General features: G+C 40.8%; 1 protein-coding gene across 1 annotated transcript in view; it reads left to right on the top strand.

Moving 5' to 3' along the window:
• Window positions 1-16741, top strand: part of Ufl1 (UFM1 specific ligase 1) — a 229936-nt gene that overhangs the window by 60374 nt on the left and 152821 nt on the right. The window contains exon 5 of the mRNA XM_070081817.1: window positions 15349-15498. Coding sequence (XP_069937918.1) covers window positions 15349-15498 — 150 coding nt within the window. The remainder of the gene's footprint in view (window positions 1-15348; window positions 15499-16741) is intronic.

The raw sequence follows: 16741 nt of genomic DNA, 5'->3' as shown, positions 1-16741 counted from the left end.
TACTGATGGCAAAAAAAATTTTTTTTTGGACTAAAACACTCAGAAAATTAATCTTAACATTTTCATAAGAAAAATATTTTTTTTTTCGAACATTTGGTGACATACAATGACAGTTTCAGAGAGGGGCCTGAAACAGTCAAAGGGTTAAAGTGATCCTTCCAAAACTCTTTTAGAGTCAGTTGAGTTTTTGTGGTCACTACAAAGCACTTTTGAAACGTAGCTTTTGTGTACAGTTTCTTGAAGTTGGAAATGACCTGCTGGCCCATGGGCTGCAGGAGAGGAGTGGTATTAGGAGGCAAAAACTTGACCTTAATGAAGCTCATGTCCCCAGAAAGTCGCTCTCCCAAGTCTGTAGGATGACCAGGGGCATTGTCTAATATCAGGAGGCACTTAAGGTCTAATTTCTTTTCAATTAGGTAATTTTTCACAGTGAGGGCAAATGCATGGTGTAAGCAGTCATAGAAAAAGTCCCTAGTGACCCATGCCTTACTGTTTGCCCTCCACAGCACACACAAATTAGCCTTGAGGACATTGTTTTTCCTGAACACACTGGGAGTTTGAGTGATACACCAATAAAGGCTTCACTTTGCAATCACCACTAGCATTGGCACACATCAACAGAGTAAGCCTGTCTTTCATAGGCTTATGTCCTGGGAGTTCCTTTTCCTCCTGAATAATGTAGGTCCTGCTTGGCATTTTCTTCCAAAACAGGCCTGTTTTGTCGCAATTAAACACTTGTTCAGGTTTAAATTCTTCACTGTCTATGTAATCCTTGAATTCCTTCACATATTTTTCAGCTGCTTTTTGGTCCGAACTGGCAGCCTCACCATGCCTAATCGCACTATGTATGCCACTATGATTCTTAAATCTTTCAAACCAACCTTTGCTGGCCTTAAATTCACTCACATCAGCACTAGTTGTAGGCAATTTCTTTACCAAATCGTCATGCAGCTGCCTAGCCTTTTCACAAATGATCACTTGAGAGATGATAAATTAGACACATGTGCAACTCTTGGGTATCTTTATTAAGGAAACGTTTCACCACACAGTGGCTTCATCAGTCCATACACAGGAGAAGCTTGAGGAATAGGAGGAGAATGAGGTATTCAGTCCCTCAACCTTGAGACGATGTGGTCAGTCCATCAATCTTGAGTAGAATACGGCATATGAGCGAAGGAGCTTATAAACCGTAGGTAGGAGAGGTGCAGCAGTCATAGGTGGTGTCACATTTGCCCAATGTGGAAGTAGGTCGTGCCCAAGGGTTAGGCTAGCGAAGAATTCCCAAGTATTAAGATCCTAAGAAGTTGCAGTGTCTGACAGGATTGTAAATGAATGGTTCACAGAGCCGACACATTGGTAAATTAGACACATGTGCAACTCTTGGGTATCTTTATTAAGGAAACGTTTTGCCACACAGTGGCTTCATCAGTCCATACACATGAGAAGCTTGAAGAATAGGAGGAGAATGAGGTAATCAGTCCCTCAACCTTGAGACGATGTGGTCAGTCCATCAATCTTGAGTAGAATACGGCATTTGAGCAGAGAAGGAGCTTATAAACTGTAGGTAGGAGAGGTGCAGCAGTCATAGGTGGTGTCACATTTGCCCAATGTGGAAGTAGGTCGTGCCCAAGGGTTAGGCTAGCGAAGAATTCCCAAGTATTAAGATCCTAAGAAGTTGCAGTGTCTGACAGGATTGTAGATGAATGGTTCACAGAACCGACACGTTGATAAATTAGACACATGTGCAACTCTTGGTATCTTTATTAACCCTTTGACTGTTTCAGGCCCCTCTCTGAAACTGTCATTCTATGTCGCCAAATATTAAAAAAAAAAAAATTATTTTTTCTTATGAAAATGTTAAGATTATTTTTCTGAGTCCAAAAAAAAAAATTTTGCCATTGGTACATACCGAGATATAGAGCCGTGAAGTTTGCAGAAAATGAGCCGCATATGGCAACAGCGGCGACTGCCGCTCACCCGGTAAACTTTAGTTTACTTGTAATTGAAGGTTTTTTGTTTTTTTCACTATTTTATTTTTTCACATAACTTATGTGGCCTATGAGACCAAAGTAAGGTGCAATGTATATATATACACTCGTTGTATACAACACAATAAGCACACAAACATAATTATCAATATATTGTTTACAAAACTTGTTTACAAAAACAAACAAACAATCATCCTCCTCCTTCTCCTTCTCCTCCTCCTTCTCCTCCTCCTCCTTCTCCTCCTCCTCCTTCTCCTCCTCCTCCTTCTCCTCCTCCTCCTTCTCCTCCTCCTCCTTCTCCTCCTCCTCCTTCTCCTCCTCCTCCTCCTCCTCCTCCTCCTCCTCCTCCTCCTCCTCCTCCTTCTCCTCCTCCTCCTTCTCCTCCTCCTTCTCCTCCTCCTCCTCCTCCTCCTCCTCCTCCTACTCCTCCTTCTCCTCCTCCTCCTCCTCCTCCTCCTCCTCCTCCTCCTCCTCCTCCTCCTCCTCCTCCTCCTCCTCCTCCTCCTCCTCCTCCTCCTCCTCCTCCTCCTCCTCCTCCTCCTCCTCCCTCCTCCTCCTCCTCCTCCTCCTCCTCCTCCTCCTTCTCCTCCTCCTCCTCCTCCTCCTCCTCCTCCTCCTTCTCCTCCTCCTCCTCCTCCTCCTCCTCCTTCTCCTCCTCCTCCTTCTCCTCCTTCTCCTCCTCCTTGTCTTGTGTGCGAGTGTGTGGCTTATAATTGTTTTGAGTCAGAAGTCGGCAGCTGTCAAAGTGACATATATTTCCATTAGTCACTTCCCCTACCGCCTGTCAAAACAATGGGGTCGGATGCTGCTTCCCCTCCTCCATTCTATCTAATTATCTTTCTCCCTCATTCTATATCTTTCAATCTGTCTCTCTTTCTATCTGTCTGCCTATCTCTGTCTCACAGGTACACATAAATACAAGTATACATAGTGTAAATTACCTAGGATAACCCAAGAAATCCAGACAAAGTGCTATACTCTGCTTGAAGATGTGAGTAAACGTGATGACAGTCTTGTGGCTCTCTCTGAGACAGAGAGCTAGATGGACAGACAGGGAGCTTGACAGACAGACAAATAGACAGACAGAAATGTTTGTGTACCAGCAAAAACAAAGGGAGGGCGATGGTCATGTAATATTACCCTCCTTTACGCTCATCAAAGTCAGCTCTTATCAGATGTTATCTCCCCTTATCTTGTCACTGTCATGGGGTGGACTTTTTTTTTTCTTGCTTCAAGGGAACAATATTATTACATCTTCTTCTTCCTCCTCTTCCTCCTCCTCTTCTCCTCCTCCTCTTCTCCTCCTCCTCCTCCTCCTCCTCCTCCTCCTCCTCCTCCTCCTCCTCCTCCTCCTCTTCCTTCCCTCCTCCTCCTCCTCCTCCTCCTCCTCCTCCTCCTCCTCCTCCTCCTCCTCCTCTTCCTCTTCCTCCCCTCCTCCCCCTCCTCCTCCTCCTCCTCCTCCTCCTCCTCTTCCTCCCCTCCTCCCCCTCCTCCTCCTCCTCCATTGCTTTTGGTCTCAAACTCCTCCAAATCATGAAATTGATCTTCACTGACACTTCCATCTGTGTTAGAGCATCACTTGGGAAGAGAAGAGTCCCAGATTTGCTGGGGAATCACATATTTCTTACCGCTAGACATGCTGAAAAAGGACAACTGAAATGGCATTCCCACAATGCACCACTGGCTCCCCGATTTTTTTTATATGGTGCACACTGACCATGGAGACCCATTCTCTCACATGTGGGCCTACCAGCTTTCTCCTGCTTGATTTGAAGCTGCTAGAATTTATGCGTATAAATACGTCAGAAACATTGGCTCGTAAGACGTATTTATACGTCGGAAACAGTCAAAGGGTTAACCCTTTGAGGGTCGACAGGCCCTCTCCGAAACTCGTTCTCAGGGTCGGCCAAATTTAAAAAAAAAAAATTATTTTCACATGAAAAGATAGAGAATCTTTTTCCGATCATAAAGACACCAAAAGTTTGAAATTTGATAGAAAACTTACGGAATTATGCTCTCGCAAAGTTAGCGGTCTCGGCGATGTTTACGCATCGGCGATTTTGCCCACTTTGAGCCCCATTTTCGGCCAATTTCACTGTACTAGTCGACAAAAAACATGAATATTTCGCTAGAACTCCATTTTTTTCTATCGAATGGGTGCAAGAAACCACCCATTTATGAAATTCAACTATCCAGTACAGTGGTCAGAATTTAGCAATTTTGCCAATTTCACACAAATTTCAAAAGATGCCAATTTCCGAATAGGGTCCAGAATAAACAAGAAAGACATTCCTGGCACTAAAATGACATTTCCTCTAGTCATTAGTCACGTCTCAAGGCCCCTCTTATATTCTTTTGCTTTCCACTTTGAATTTTTATTCTCACAAAAAATATAAGATTTACTGTTATGCAGACTACTGCATTAGTGTAAAAAATGGTATAAATATTATTGGTGCACTTGTGAAAGAATATTAGACTCACCAGTTGACGTGTATTGCACGCTTGGCACGATTTGTTTACTTTTGAAGTTTGGTAAAAATCGAACATTTCTGCTACTTTGAGCTCAATTTCAAGGCACCTTTCATTGTAAAACCAGTCAAAATCATCTCAATTTCTGTAATATGTCTTCCATTCTATAAAATGAGACCAAGAAAACTAGAATACAACAATAAATACCATACGAAATACACTGCAAAGTCGCTGATTTATTCCAAAAAAATGGTCAAAGTTTTTTTTTTTCTCATTATGCACTGTGTGCTGCAGGATTTTTTTAGACTGTGCACACTGACCACATAGACCCATTCTTTCATATGAAGGCCTACCAGCTTTCTCCCACTAGATTTGAGGCGCTAGAATTTATGCGTACTATCACGTCAAAAACCCCTACGCTGAAGACGACTAGTACGACCAAATCCTCAAAGGGTTAATTAAGCGTTAGCACACAGTGGAGCATTCATCATACATACAGGAGAAGCTTGAAGAATATTAGGAGAATGAGGTAATCAGTCCCTCAACCTTGAGACGATGTGGTCAGTCCATCAATCTTGAGTAGAATACGGCATATGAGCGGAGAAGGAGCTTATAAACTTCTTGGGATCCTAATACATTGGGCAAATGTGACACCACCTATGACTGCTGCACCTCTCCTACCTACGGTTTATAAGCTCCTTCTCCGCTCATATGCCGTATTCTACTCAAGATTGATGGACTGACCACATCGTCTCAAGGTTGAGGGACTGATTACCTCATTCTCCTCCTATTCTTCAAGCTTCTCCTGTGTATGGACTGATGAAGCCACTGTGTGGCAAAACGTTTCCTTAATAAAGATACCCAAGAGTTGCACATGTGTCTAATTTATCAACGTGTCGGTTCTGTGAACCATTCATCTACACTTGAGAGATGCTATCTCCTGCTATCTGTTTTTCATTTATCCACACCAATAACAGTGTCTCAACATTTTCTAACACTTGCGTTCGCTGTTTCGTAATCACAGTTGCACCTTTTGCAAGAACAGCTTCCTTGATTGCCGTTTTCCTGGTCACTATAGTAGAGATGGTTTATTGGGGTTTACTATACAACCTGGCTAGCTCTGACACACGTACTCCACTTTCGTACTTTACAATTATCTCTTTCTTCATTTCAATAGTCACTAGCACCTTTTTTCTCGAAGGGTTGGCACTAGAAGCTTTCTTGGGGCCCATGGTGACTTATTTTGCAGAAACAAGCACCAAAAGCAGTGATAATATGGAATTTACCGAATGTATCCTTAGATGCACGCACACTGCCTGGCTTGTAAACACTGGCACACACGGGGCGGTTCAGGCCACCCATGGACACGTCTCATGCGAATCGCATCGAATACCGGGTTTTCGATCGGATTCCGAGGCGAAATTTTTGCGTTAAAATGCATCAAATACCGGATTTATCGGATACCGATGCCATCAAATACCGGGGGTCCACTGTATACAGTGGACCCTCGACATTCGATACTAATCCGTTGCTGAGAGCTATCATATGTCGAAAATATCAAAAGTCGAATTAATTTTCCCCATAAAAAGTAATGGAAATCAAATTAATCCATGCAAGACACCCAAAAGTATGAAAAAAAAAATTTTACCACATGAAATATTAAGTTTAATGCAATAGAATAATTACAATAACAATAGAATAATAATAGAATAATTGACACTTACCTTTAATGAAGATCTGGTGATGATTGATGGAATGGGAGGAGGGGAGAGTGTCGAAGTTGTTACTGTTCAGAAGGGAAATCCCCTTCCATTAGGACTTGAGGTAGCAAGTCCTTTTCCGAGGTTACTTCCGTTCTTCTTTTAATGCCACTAGGACCAGCTTGAGAGTCACTGGACCTCTGTCGCCGTTCCTTTAATCCTTTCAGGGTCCGTCCCATAGATCTACAGCTTCACGTTGAGTGTCCAAACCGTAGATCTATGCCAAAATTCTAGCGCCGTCAAATTTAGCGCGAAAACGCTCATAGGCCTACATGTGAGAGAAAGGGTCTGCGTGGTGGGTGTGCGCCATAAACAAAAAATCTAGGTGCCTGCATAGCATTGTAGGAACGCCGGCTCAGTTACCCTTGTTCACCATGCCTCGTCGCAAGTCAGCTCTCACTCCCCGGAAAATTGGGACTCTCCTCTTCCTATCTGATAGTTCTGACACTGATGGAAGTGGAAATGAAGACGAATTCTACGGCTTTGATCAGTTAGTGACCGAAAAGAATGACCAGGATATCGATAATAGTGCAGAAAGCCCTGACGATTCTCAACCTTCTACCTCTGGTGTGGGCACTCGTGACTCACGGCCGGTTGTTCCTCAACGCAAGAGAAAACTAATATTTTCGCGTGGCCAGGCCTCTGACTTCAGTAATGATGATGATAGTGACGTGGATTGTGATTTTATTGCACTCGACGATCATTCGAGTAGTGATAGTGAGGAATCATATTCACCAGTGAAGCGTCGGTATGTTCGCCGCTGCATGCGCTTGGGTAGTGTACCCTATGCTGTGCCCAGGGGACGGAGTACATCCCGGAGTACATCCCGTGGCCCTACACCAGTTTTAGGTAGTGATAGTGAGGATGATGTGGCTACACTTGGCATGGATAGACCACAGGCATCAGTGGATGGTGTTAGTGGTGATGGTAGTGGCACCGCCATGCGTGACTCGCCAGCCCAGGGTGGGACCCACGCTGCTGACTCGTCAGTTCAAGGACAAAGCGGAGCGTCAGCCACCAGCCCACCACAACCGCAACCACCCGCACAACCAGCCTATGATGTCCAGTATCCACCAGCAAACCGTATGTGGGATTGGCAGCAAAATCCCAATTTTGTTCCCAAGCCTCACCACTTTGATGACTCTCAAAGTGGAATTCTACCTACTTGTCCCCTTGGAACCACGGCCAATGAACTGGAATTCTTTGAATTATTCTTTGACCAGCCATTGATGGAAACTATTGTCAGGGAAAGTAATAAGTATTTTGAGTACACCATGGCAAATACGATCTTATCACCACAGTCAAGACTACAGAGGTGGAAAGAGACGACTGTTGCACAAATGTATTTGCTTTTTGCAACAATAATGCTTATGCCTCATGTCTATAAGCATAATATAAAAGCATACTGGTCCACAGATCGGCTAATTTCTACCCCGGTCTTCAGTGAAATCATACCAGTGAACAGGTTTATCTTACTCTTACGTATGTTGCACTTCTCTGACAAAACCAGGCCTGACAGAAGTGACAGGTTATACAAGATTAGAAATGTTTTCATGTATCTCAAACAAAAGTTCAGCATATACTTTTATCCATTCAAGAATCTTGTAATTGACGAGTCTTTGATTTTGTTCAAAGGTAGACTGTCATTCAAGCAGTATATACCGAGCAAGAGGAAACGCTTTGGTATAAAACTGTTTGTACTCTGTGATTGTGACTGGCCTGGTGTTGGATATTGTTGTATACATGGGTAGTAAAACATTGAAAGATACCAAGATGTTATTGGGTATCTCAGGTGACGTAGTGAGGAACATGATGGCACCTTATCTTGTTAAGGGGCATACATTATATACCGATAACTGGTACACAAGCCCATTACTCAGTGATTTCATGCGAGTGAACAAGACATGTGTGTGTGGCACAGTGTGTTCTAATCGTAAACATATGCCCAGGCTCAACGCAGGTGCTCGTTGTGATGACGTGCAGGTGTTTACTGCCAATGACATTATGGCATTACGGTGGCATGACAAACGAGATGTCACATTGTTGACAACCATTCACCATAATGAAATGCAAGACAGTGGCAAAGTTGATCGAGTGACTAATGAACGTATTCGAAAACCAGTGACAGTGATTGATTATACACAAAACATGCGCTTGGTTGACAAATGTGGCATGCAGATTGGTTTTGTTGACTTTGTTCGTAAGAGTTACAAGTGGTACATGAAACTGTTCTTCCATCTCATGGACATTTCAATGCTCAATGCATATAATATGTATCAAATAAAGACTGGCAAAAGACCACCGTATGGTGAATTTTGTTTGTCTGTTGTCAGACAACTCATAATGAAGTACCAGGTAAGAACACCTGCTGTACAACAAGGTCCTCGAATTACTCAGGATATACCCAAGCGTTTGAGGAGGGAAGGTGATCATTTCATAATACAACTTCCTTCAACTGAGAAGAAATTTGCTCAGAAGAGATGCGTCGTCTGTGCACAAACAAAACGACGGCAACAAAGACGCAAAGACACTCGGTTTATGTGTGAGGAATGTAAGGTGCCTCTGTGCATGGTGCCTTGTTTCAAGGAGTTCCACAAGCTCCAGCAGTTCTAAAACCATGTCCAGTGATTGTAAATATGTAAATATATGATAGAACATTAGTATTATACAAGATTTGTGCATGTTTATTGTAATAAACAACAGTGGTAAACAATAATATGATAACTTTAGTGCGGTTATTGTGTTCAATACAGTGAGTTTATATATATACATTATATACAGTATTGGTCTCTCAGGCCCCAAATGTTAGTAGGAATAGAAAAAAATTGGAAAAGAAAAGAAAAAACTATAAAAACCGCAAAATAATGTAATGCGCGTATGTGGAATTCGTCGATGTTGCCGCCACCACATCATTTTTGACAAACTTCTTGGCACTGTATCTCGGTAAGTACTGATCGGAATTTTTGTTTTTGTTTTATTACCTTTACAAAAATATGCTCTTTAATTCTGTAAGAAAAAATAATTTTTTTTTTTTTTCAAAATTTCTTGGACACTGGAGCACCACTTCAGATTTTGGCCTTGGACCCTGAAGGGGTTAAGATTTGTCTAAAATGGGCCATAACATTGTCATTGTAATAGTCACCAGCATGGCTTGCAATAGCTGTGTTAGGGTGATTTTCATCCATAAACGTTTGCATTTCAACCCACTTTGCACACATTTCCTTAATTTTTGAAGTAGGCACAATGGAGTCCACAACTGGCATAGGCTTCTCAGGGTTAGCCCCAAACCCTTCAAAATCTTTCTTAATTTCCATACTAATTCTCACCCTTTTTTCCACAGGGTTGGCACTAGAAGCTTTCTTAGGGCCCATGGTGACTTATTTTGCAGAAACAAGCACCAAAAACAGTGATAATATGGATAATATGGAATGTACCGAATGTATCTTTAGATGCGCTCACACTGGCTGGCTTGTAAACACTGGCACACACGGGGACTGTTCAGGCCACACGTGGACACGTCTCGTACGAATTGTATCGAATGTCGGGTTTTCCATCGAATGTCGAGGCGAAATTTTTGCGTTAAAATGCATCCAATGTCGGATTTATCGAATGTTGATGCGATCGAATGTCGGGGGTCCACTGTACTGTTTTCTAGTATTACTTAATATACTTAACCCCTGCCAGTTTGTTTTCAGACCAAATAAAAACACAAACAATGCAATTATAAAAATACTAAGAGTTCCTTTATGCAGCTCTTGAAAATAGTGAATAGCCACTAGCCCTCTTTATAGACCTTAGGAAAGCTGTTGTTGCAGTAGACCACAATATCCTGCACCTTAAACTTGAATGTTATGGTATCAGAGGTCACGTACTTACATCTCTGTGGCAACAACAGACACCGTTGTCTCTCCATCAAGGGCATAACATTGTCACTATGACCTATTGACATATGGGTGCTCAAGACAGTCTTCCTGGCCCTCTGATTTTCCTCATGTACATGCATCAACGATCTTCCAAATGCATCTCGACAACTTCGACCTGTTCTGTTTGCAGATGATGCAAGTCTTGTCATCTTCCACTCATATCCAGTGTCATGACCCCTGCTTACAAACTTGCTCCCTGGGTTGAGGAATTAAAAAACAAAAAAATTATCTTACAGAATGATAGAGAATTTTTTTCCAAAAGTACAAAATTTTATGGAAAACTCAAGGAATTATGCTCTCGCAAAGTTAGCAGTCTTGATGATATTTACACATCGGCAATTTCGCCCAATTTATTCTCCATTATTGGTCAATTTCATTGTTCCAGTTGACCAAACTCATTGCTATTTTGCTAGTATGTATTCCTTCTATTCGATCAAATGAGCACAAGAAACCACCCATTTACCTATTTCAGTTACCCAATAAAGTGATTGGAAATTAGTAATTTGGCGAATTTCACACAATATTCAACAATTGCCAGTTTGAAAATAGGGTCCAGAATATACAGTGTAGACATTCCTGACACTAAATGAACATTTCCTCTGATCCTTAGTCACGTGCCCCGGGCCCTCTTATATTACGCTTGTTTTTCATTTTGAATTTTTATTCACACAAAAAATAGAAAATTTACCTTTATGTAGACTACTGCATTATTATTTATTTTATTATCACACTGGCCGATTCCCACCAAGGCAGGGTGGCCCGAAAAAGAAAAACTTTCACCACATTCACTCCATCACTGTCTTGCCAGAAGGGTGCTTTACACTACAGTTTTTAAACTGCAACATTAACACCCCTCCTTCAGAGTGCAGGCACTGTACTTCCCATCTCCAGGACTCAAGTCCGGCCTGCCAGTTTCCCTGAACCCCTTCATAAATGTTACTTTGCTCACACTCCAACAGCACGTCAAATATTAAAAACCATTTGTCTCCATTCACTTCTATCAAACACTCTCACACATGCCTTCTGGAAGTCCAAGCCCCTCGCACACAAAACCTCCTTTACCCCCTCCCTCCAACCTTTCCTAGGCCGACCCCTACCCCGCCTTCCTTCCACTACAGACTGATACACTTTTGAAGTTATTCTGTTTCGCTCCATTCTCTATACATGTCCAAACCACCTCAACAACCCTTCTTCAGCCCTCTGGACAACAGTTTTGGTAATCCCGCACCTCCTCCTAACTTCCAAACTACGAATTCTCTGCATTATATTCACACAACACATTGCCCTCAGACATGACATCTCCACTGCCTCCAGCCTTCTCCTCGCTGCAACATTCATCACCCATGCTTCACACCCATATAAGAGCGTTGGTAAAACTATACTCTCATACATTCTCCTCTTTGCCTCCAATGACAAAGTTCTTTGTCTCCACAGACTCCTAAGTGCACCACTCACCCTTTTCCCCTCATCAATTCTATGATTCACCTCATCTTTCATAGACCCATCCGCTGACACGACCACTCCCAAATATCTGAATACATTCACCTCCTCCATACTCTCTCCCTCCAATCTGATATCCAATCTTTCATCACCTAATCTTTTTATCCTCATAACCTTACTCTTTCCTGTATTCACTTTTAATTTTCTTCTTTTGCACACCTTACCAAATTCATCCACCAATCTCTGCAACTTCTCTTCAGAATCTCCCAAGAGCACAGTGCCATCAGCAAAGAGCAACTGTGACAACTTCCACTTTATGTGTGATTCTTTATCTTTTAACTCCACGCCTCTTGCCAAGACCCTCGCATTTGCTTCTCTTACAACCCCATCTATAAATATATTAAACAACCACGGTGACATCACACATCCTTGTCTAAGGCCTACTTTTACTGGGAAATAATTTCCCTCTTTCCTACATACTCTAACTTGAGCCTCACTATCCTCGTAAAAACTCTTCACTGCTTTCAGTAACCTACCTCCTACACCATACACCTGCAACATCGCCCCCCTATCCACCCTGTCATACGCCTTTTCCAAATCCATAAATGCCACAAAGACCTCTTTAGCCTTATCTAAATACTGTTCACTTATGTGTTTCACTGTAAACACCTGGTCCACACACCCCATACCTTTCCTAAAACCTCCTTGTTCATCTGCATTCCTATTCTCCGTCTTACTCTTAATTCTTTCAATAATAACTCTGCCATACACTTTACCAGGCACACTCAACAAACTTATCCCCCTATAATTTTTGCACTCTCTTTTGTCCCCTTTGCCTTTATACAAAGGAACTATGCATGCTCTCTGCCAATCCCTAGGTACCTTACCTCTTCCATACATTTATTAAATAATTGCACCAACCACTCCAAAACTATATCCCCACCTGCTTTTAACATTTCTATCTTTATCCCATCAATCCCGGCTGCCTTACCCCCTTTCATTTTACCTACTGCCTCACGAACTTTCCCCACACTCACAACTGGCTCTTCCTCACTCTTACAATATGTTATTCCTCCTTGCCCTATACACAAAATCACAGCTTCCCTATCTTCATCAACATTTAACAATTCTTCAAAATATTCCCTCCATCTTCCCAATACCTCTAACTCTCCATTTAATAACTCTCCTCTCCTCTTTTTAACAGACAAATCCATTTGTTCTCTAGGCTTCCTTAACTTGTTAATCTCACTCCAAAACTTTTTCTTATTTTCAACAAAATTTGTTGATAACATCTCACCCACTCCCTCATTTGCTCTCTTTTTACATTGCTTCACCACTCTCTTAACCTCTCTCTTTTTCTCCATATACTCTTCCCTCCTTGCATCACTTCTACTTTGTAAAAACTTTTCATATGATAACTTTTTCTCCCTTACTACTCTCTTTACATCATCATTCCACCAATCGCTCCTCTTCCCTCCCGCACCCACTTTCCTGTAACCACAAACTTCTGCTGAAAACTCCAACACTACATTTTTAAACCTACCCCATACCTCTTCGACCCCATTGCCTATGCTCTCATTAGCCCCTCTATCCTCCAATAGCTGTTTATATCTTACCCTAACTGCCTCCTCTTTTAGTTTATAAACCTTCACCTCTCTCTTCCCTGATGCTTCTATTCTCCTTGTATCCCATCTACCTTTTACTCTCAGTGTAGCTACAACTAAAAAGTGATCTGATATATCTGTGGCCCCTCTATAAACATGTACATGCTGAAGTCTACTCAACAGTCTTTTATCTACCAATACATAATCCAACAAACTACTGTCATTTTGCCCTACATCATATCTTGTATACTTATTTATCCTCTTTTTCTTAAAATATGTATTACCTATAACTAAACCCCTTTCTATACAAAGTTCAATCAAAGGGCTCCCATTATCATTTACACCTGGCACCCCAAACTTACCTACCACACCCTCTCTAAAAGTTTCTCCTACTTTAGCATTCAGGTCCCCTACCACAATTACTCTCTCACTTGGTTCAAAGGCTCCTATACATTCACTTAACATCTCCCAAAATCTCTCTCTCTCCTCTGCATTCCTCTCTTCTCCAGGTGCATACACGCTTATTATGACCCACTTCTCGCATCCAACCTTTACTTTAATCCACATAATTCTTGAATTTACACATTCATATTCTCTTTTCTCCTTCCATAACTGATCCTTCAACATTACTGCTACCCCTTCCTTTGCTCTAACTCTCTCAGATACTCCAGATTTAATCCCATTTATTTCCCCCCACCGAAACTCCCCTACCCCCTTCAGCTTTGTTTCGCTTAGGGCCAGGACATCCAACTTCTTTTCATTCACAACATCAGCAATTATCTGTTTCCTGTCATCCACACTACATCCATGCACATTCAAGCATCCCAGTTTTATAAAGTTTTTCTTCTTCTCTTTTTTAGTAAATGTCTACAGGAGAAGGGGTTACTAGCCTTCTGCATTATTGTAATAATTTTGCAAATAATGTCAATGCATTCCTAAATGCGTATTAGACTGTCCAGTTAGATGAGTGTTGGAAAGTAACATCATATGTGTACCCTGGAATAGTGAAAAAATCAAACATTTCCTCTGATTTGAGCTCAATTTCAAGCTACTTTCTGTACTGAAACTATTCAAAATTATCTCTATTTCTGTAATATATCTTCCATTCCATCAAGTATGACCAAGAAACTAAGAATACAGCCATAAAAACCATACGAAAAAACACCGCAAAGTCGATGTTTTAAACCAAAAACACAGTAGCAGTCTTTCTCATTATGCATTGGGTTCTGCAGGATTTTTTATGTGGTGCACACTTACTGCATAGACCCATTCTCTCATATCTCTGCCTGAAATGCCCTGGCTTGATAATGGCTTTCTTTGTACTTAGCAAACCAAAATTGTAATTACACATTGTAGCCTTTACAAAGAAATAAAATCTTTATTCTTTATCTTTTATCTAGGCCCAGATTTACTGCTCACAGCTTATCTGAGTGAACTGAGCTCATGGCGTTGTACTATGAGACTGACACTGACTTCAAAGCCGTGATACAATGGGACTGACACTGAAAGGGTTGAGGAGGAGTTCATAAAGATATCTACCTGGATGTTTACCTTTATATTGTTACAGAAAACTCATAACCTCTTGATTTAGCTGTTTTAAAAACTGTTGAGTGAATCTCATGGGCCAGGATGTGAGTGCAAAGAGTCTCTTACCATAGAACCTGAGCGATGCCCAACAATTCTGAAGACAGGGATGACAAAAATGTCCTGGAGATTGTGTGCATGCCTAATCATGCTAATTTAAAAAAACAAATATTTTATATATTTTATATAGCCGGACTTGAATACTGGAAATGGGAAGCACAATGCCTGTGCTTTAAAGGAGGGGTTTGGGATATTAGCAGTTTGGAGGGATATGTTTTATAATTTATATTATATGCTTCTAAACTGTCATATCTGGGCTCCTCTGCAAAGACAGTGATTATGTGTTACTGAGGTGAAAGTGTTAAATGATGATGAAAGTATTTTCTTTTTGGGGATTTTCTTTCTTTTTGGGGATTTTCTTTCTTTTTGGGGATTTTCTTTCTTTTTGGGGATTTTCTTTCTTTTTGGAGATTTTTTCTTTCTTTTTGGGTCACCCTGCCTCGGTAGGAGACGGCCGACTTGTTAAAAAAAAAAAATGTTAATTTTGTTCAAACATTTCTCTATGATGTTTGTATTGCAGATGTTGCTGAAAAATTAATTTCAACTGGGTGGGTACCTGGCATTTTATCTGGGAGTCATCAAATTTATACAGCGATGTATATACCTAGTATATATTCAAGAACACAGAATGAGTGGGTAGACAATTTCTTGAAGCAAAATGGCTATCTAGGTAAGTAATTTAAATTTTAAGTTGATATTCTGATTTACTGTGTTTTCAAAATTAGGTTATTAATCAGAGCTGTGTCAGGGAAGTATAAGATCTCATATACTGTATATCATTTGGGTAAGGAATATTGAAGTCTTTGAACATTGTGTAATTTCACAATATATTAACTCCACTAAACAGGTGCAAAAAGTTAACAACAAGCATGTGTAGTTATACATGTAGGTGTTTCTCTGTCGTAAATGAAGCTTCATTATTCATTTACGTATTTACTATTTTTTATGCAGTTACCGTACTATATCTATTTTTAAATACCTATTTGAATTTGCATGGGGTGACCACTCACTCTTGGCTCAATCTCTTAAAGTAAAGTTGACTGGTGTAAATTAGCACATTTGTATTTACACTTGAAACTTCTGTACAAAGTCAGCTTCTGTGTCAATGGCCAGCTTGTTTCACTTCTTTTCCACTCTTATACTGTAGATATAATTTGTGTTATCTCTGTGAAATGGTTGGGTGTCTTGTTTGTATTCATGCTCCATTTCTGAATTCTTTTCTCAGTTGTTGTAGTAGCATTTCATTAACCATTAACCCCTTGACTGTTGCAACCCCCAATCCTGAGGTGTCTCCTGGTGTCACAAGATTAAAAAAAAAAAAAAAAAATTCTAATGAAATGATAGAGAATCTTTTCCCGATTGTAATGACACCAATAAAATGAAATTTGATGAAAAACTGATGGAATTACGCTCTCGCGAAGTTAGCGACCTCGGCGATATTTACAAATCGGCGATTTTGCCCACTTTGAGCCCTATTTTCGGCTAATTCCATTGTTCCAGTCGACCAAACTCATAGCTATTTCTTTAGAACTCCATTTTTTCTATCGATTGAGTACAAGAAACTGCCCATTTACCAATTTCAATTACCCAATAATGTGGTCAGAAATGTGTAATTTGGCCAATTTCACTAAAATTAAGAAATATGATAATTTCAAAATAAGGACCAGAATGAACAATGCAGACATTCCTGGCTCTAAAATAACATTTTCTTTGTTCATCAGTCATGTCTCCAGGCCCCTCTGATATTACTCTTGCTTTCTGTTTTGAATTTTTATTCAAACAAAAAGTAGAAGATTTACTTTTATGCAGACTACTGCAATACTGTAATAATTGTATAAATAACATCAACCCATTCATGACTGCATATTAGAATGGCTAGTTGGACATTTATTGGACAATGACATCATTTGTTT

The sequence above is a fragment of the Cherax quadricarinatus genome, chromosome 6 (assembly GCF_038502225.1).
Source record: "Cherax quadricarinatus isolate ZL_2023a chromosome 6, ASM3850222v1, whole genome shotgun sequence".
NCBI classification, from domain to species: Eukaryota; Metazoa; Arthropoda; class Malacostraca; order Decapoda; family Parastacidae; genus Cherax; species Cherax quadricarinatus.
The sequence above is the reverse complement of the archived record's forward strand: the minus strand, read 5'-3'. Positions and strand labels throughout refer to the sequence as shown.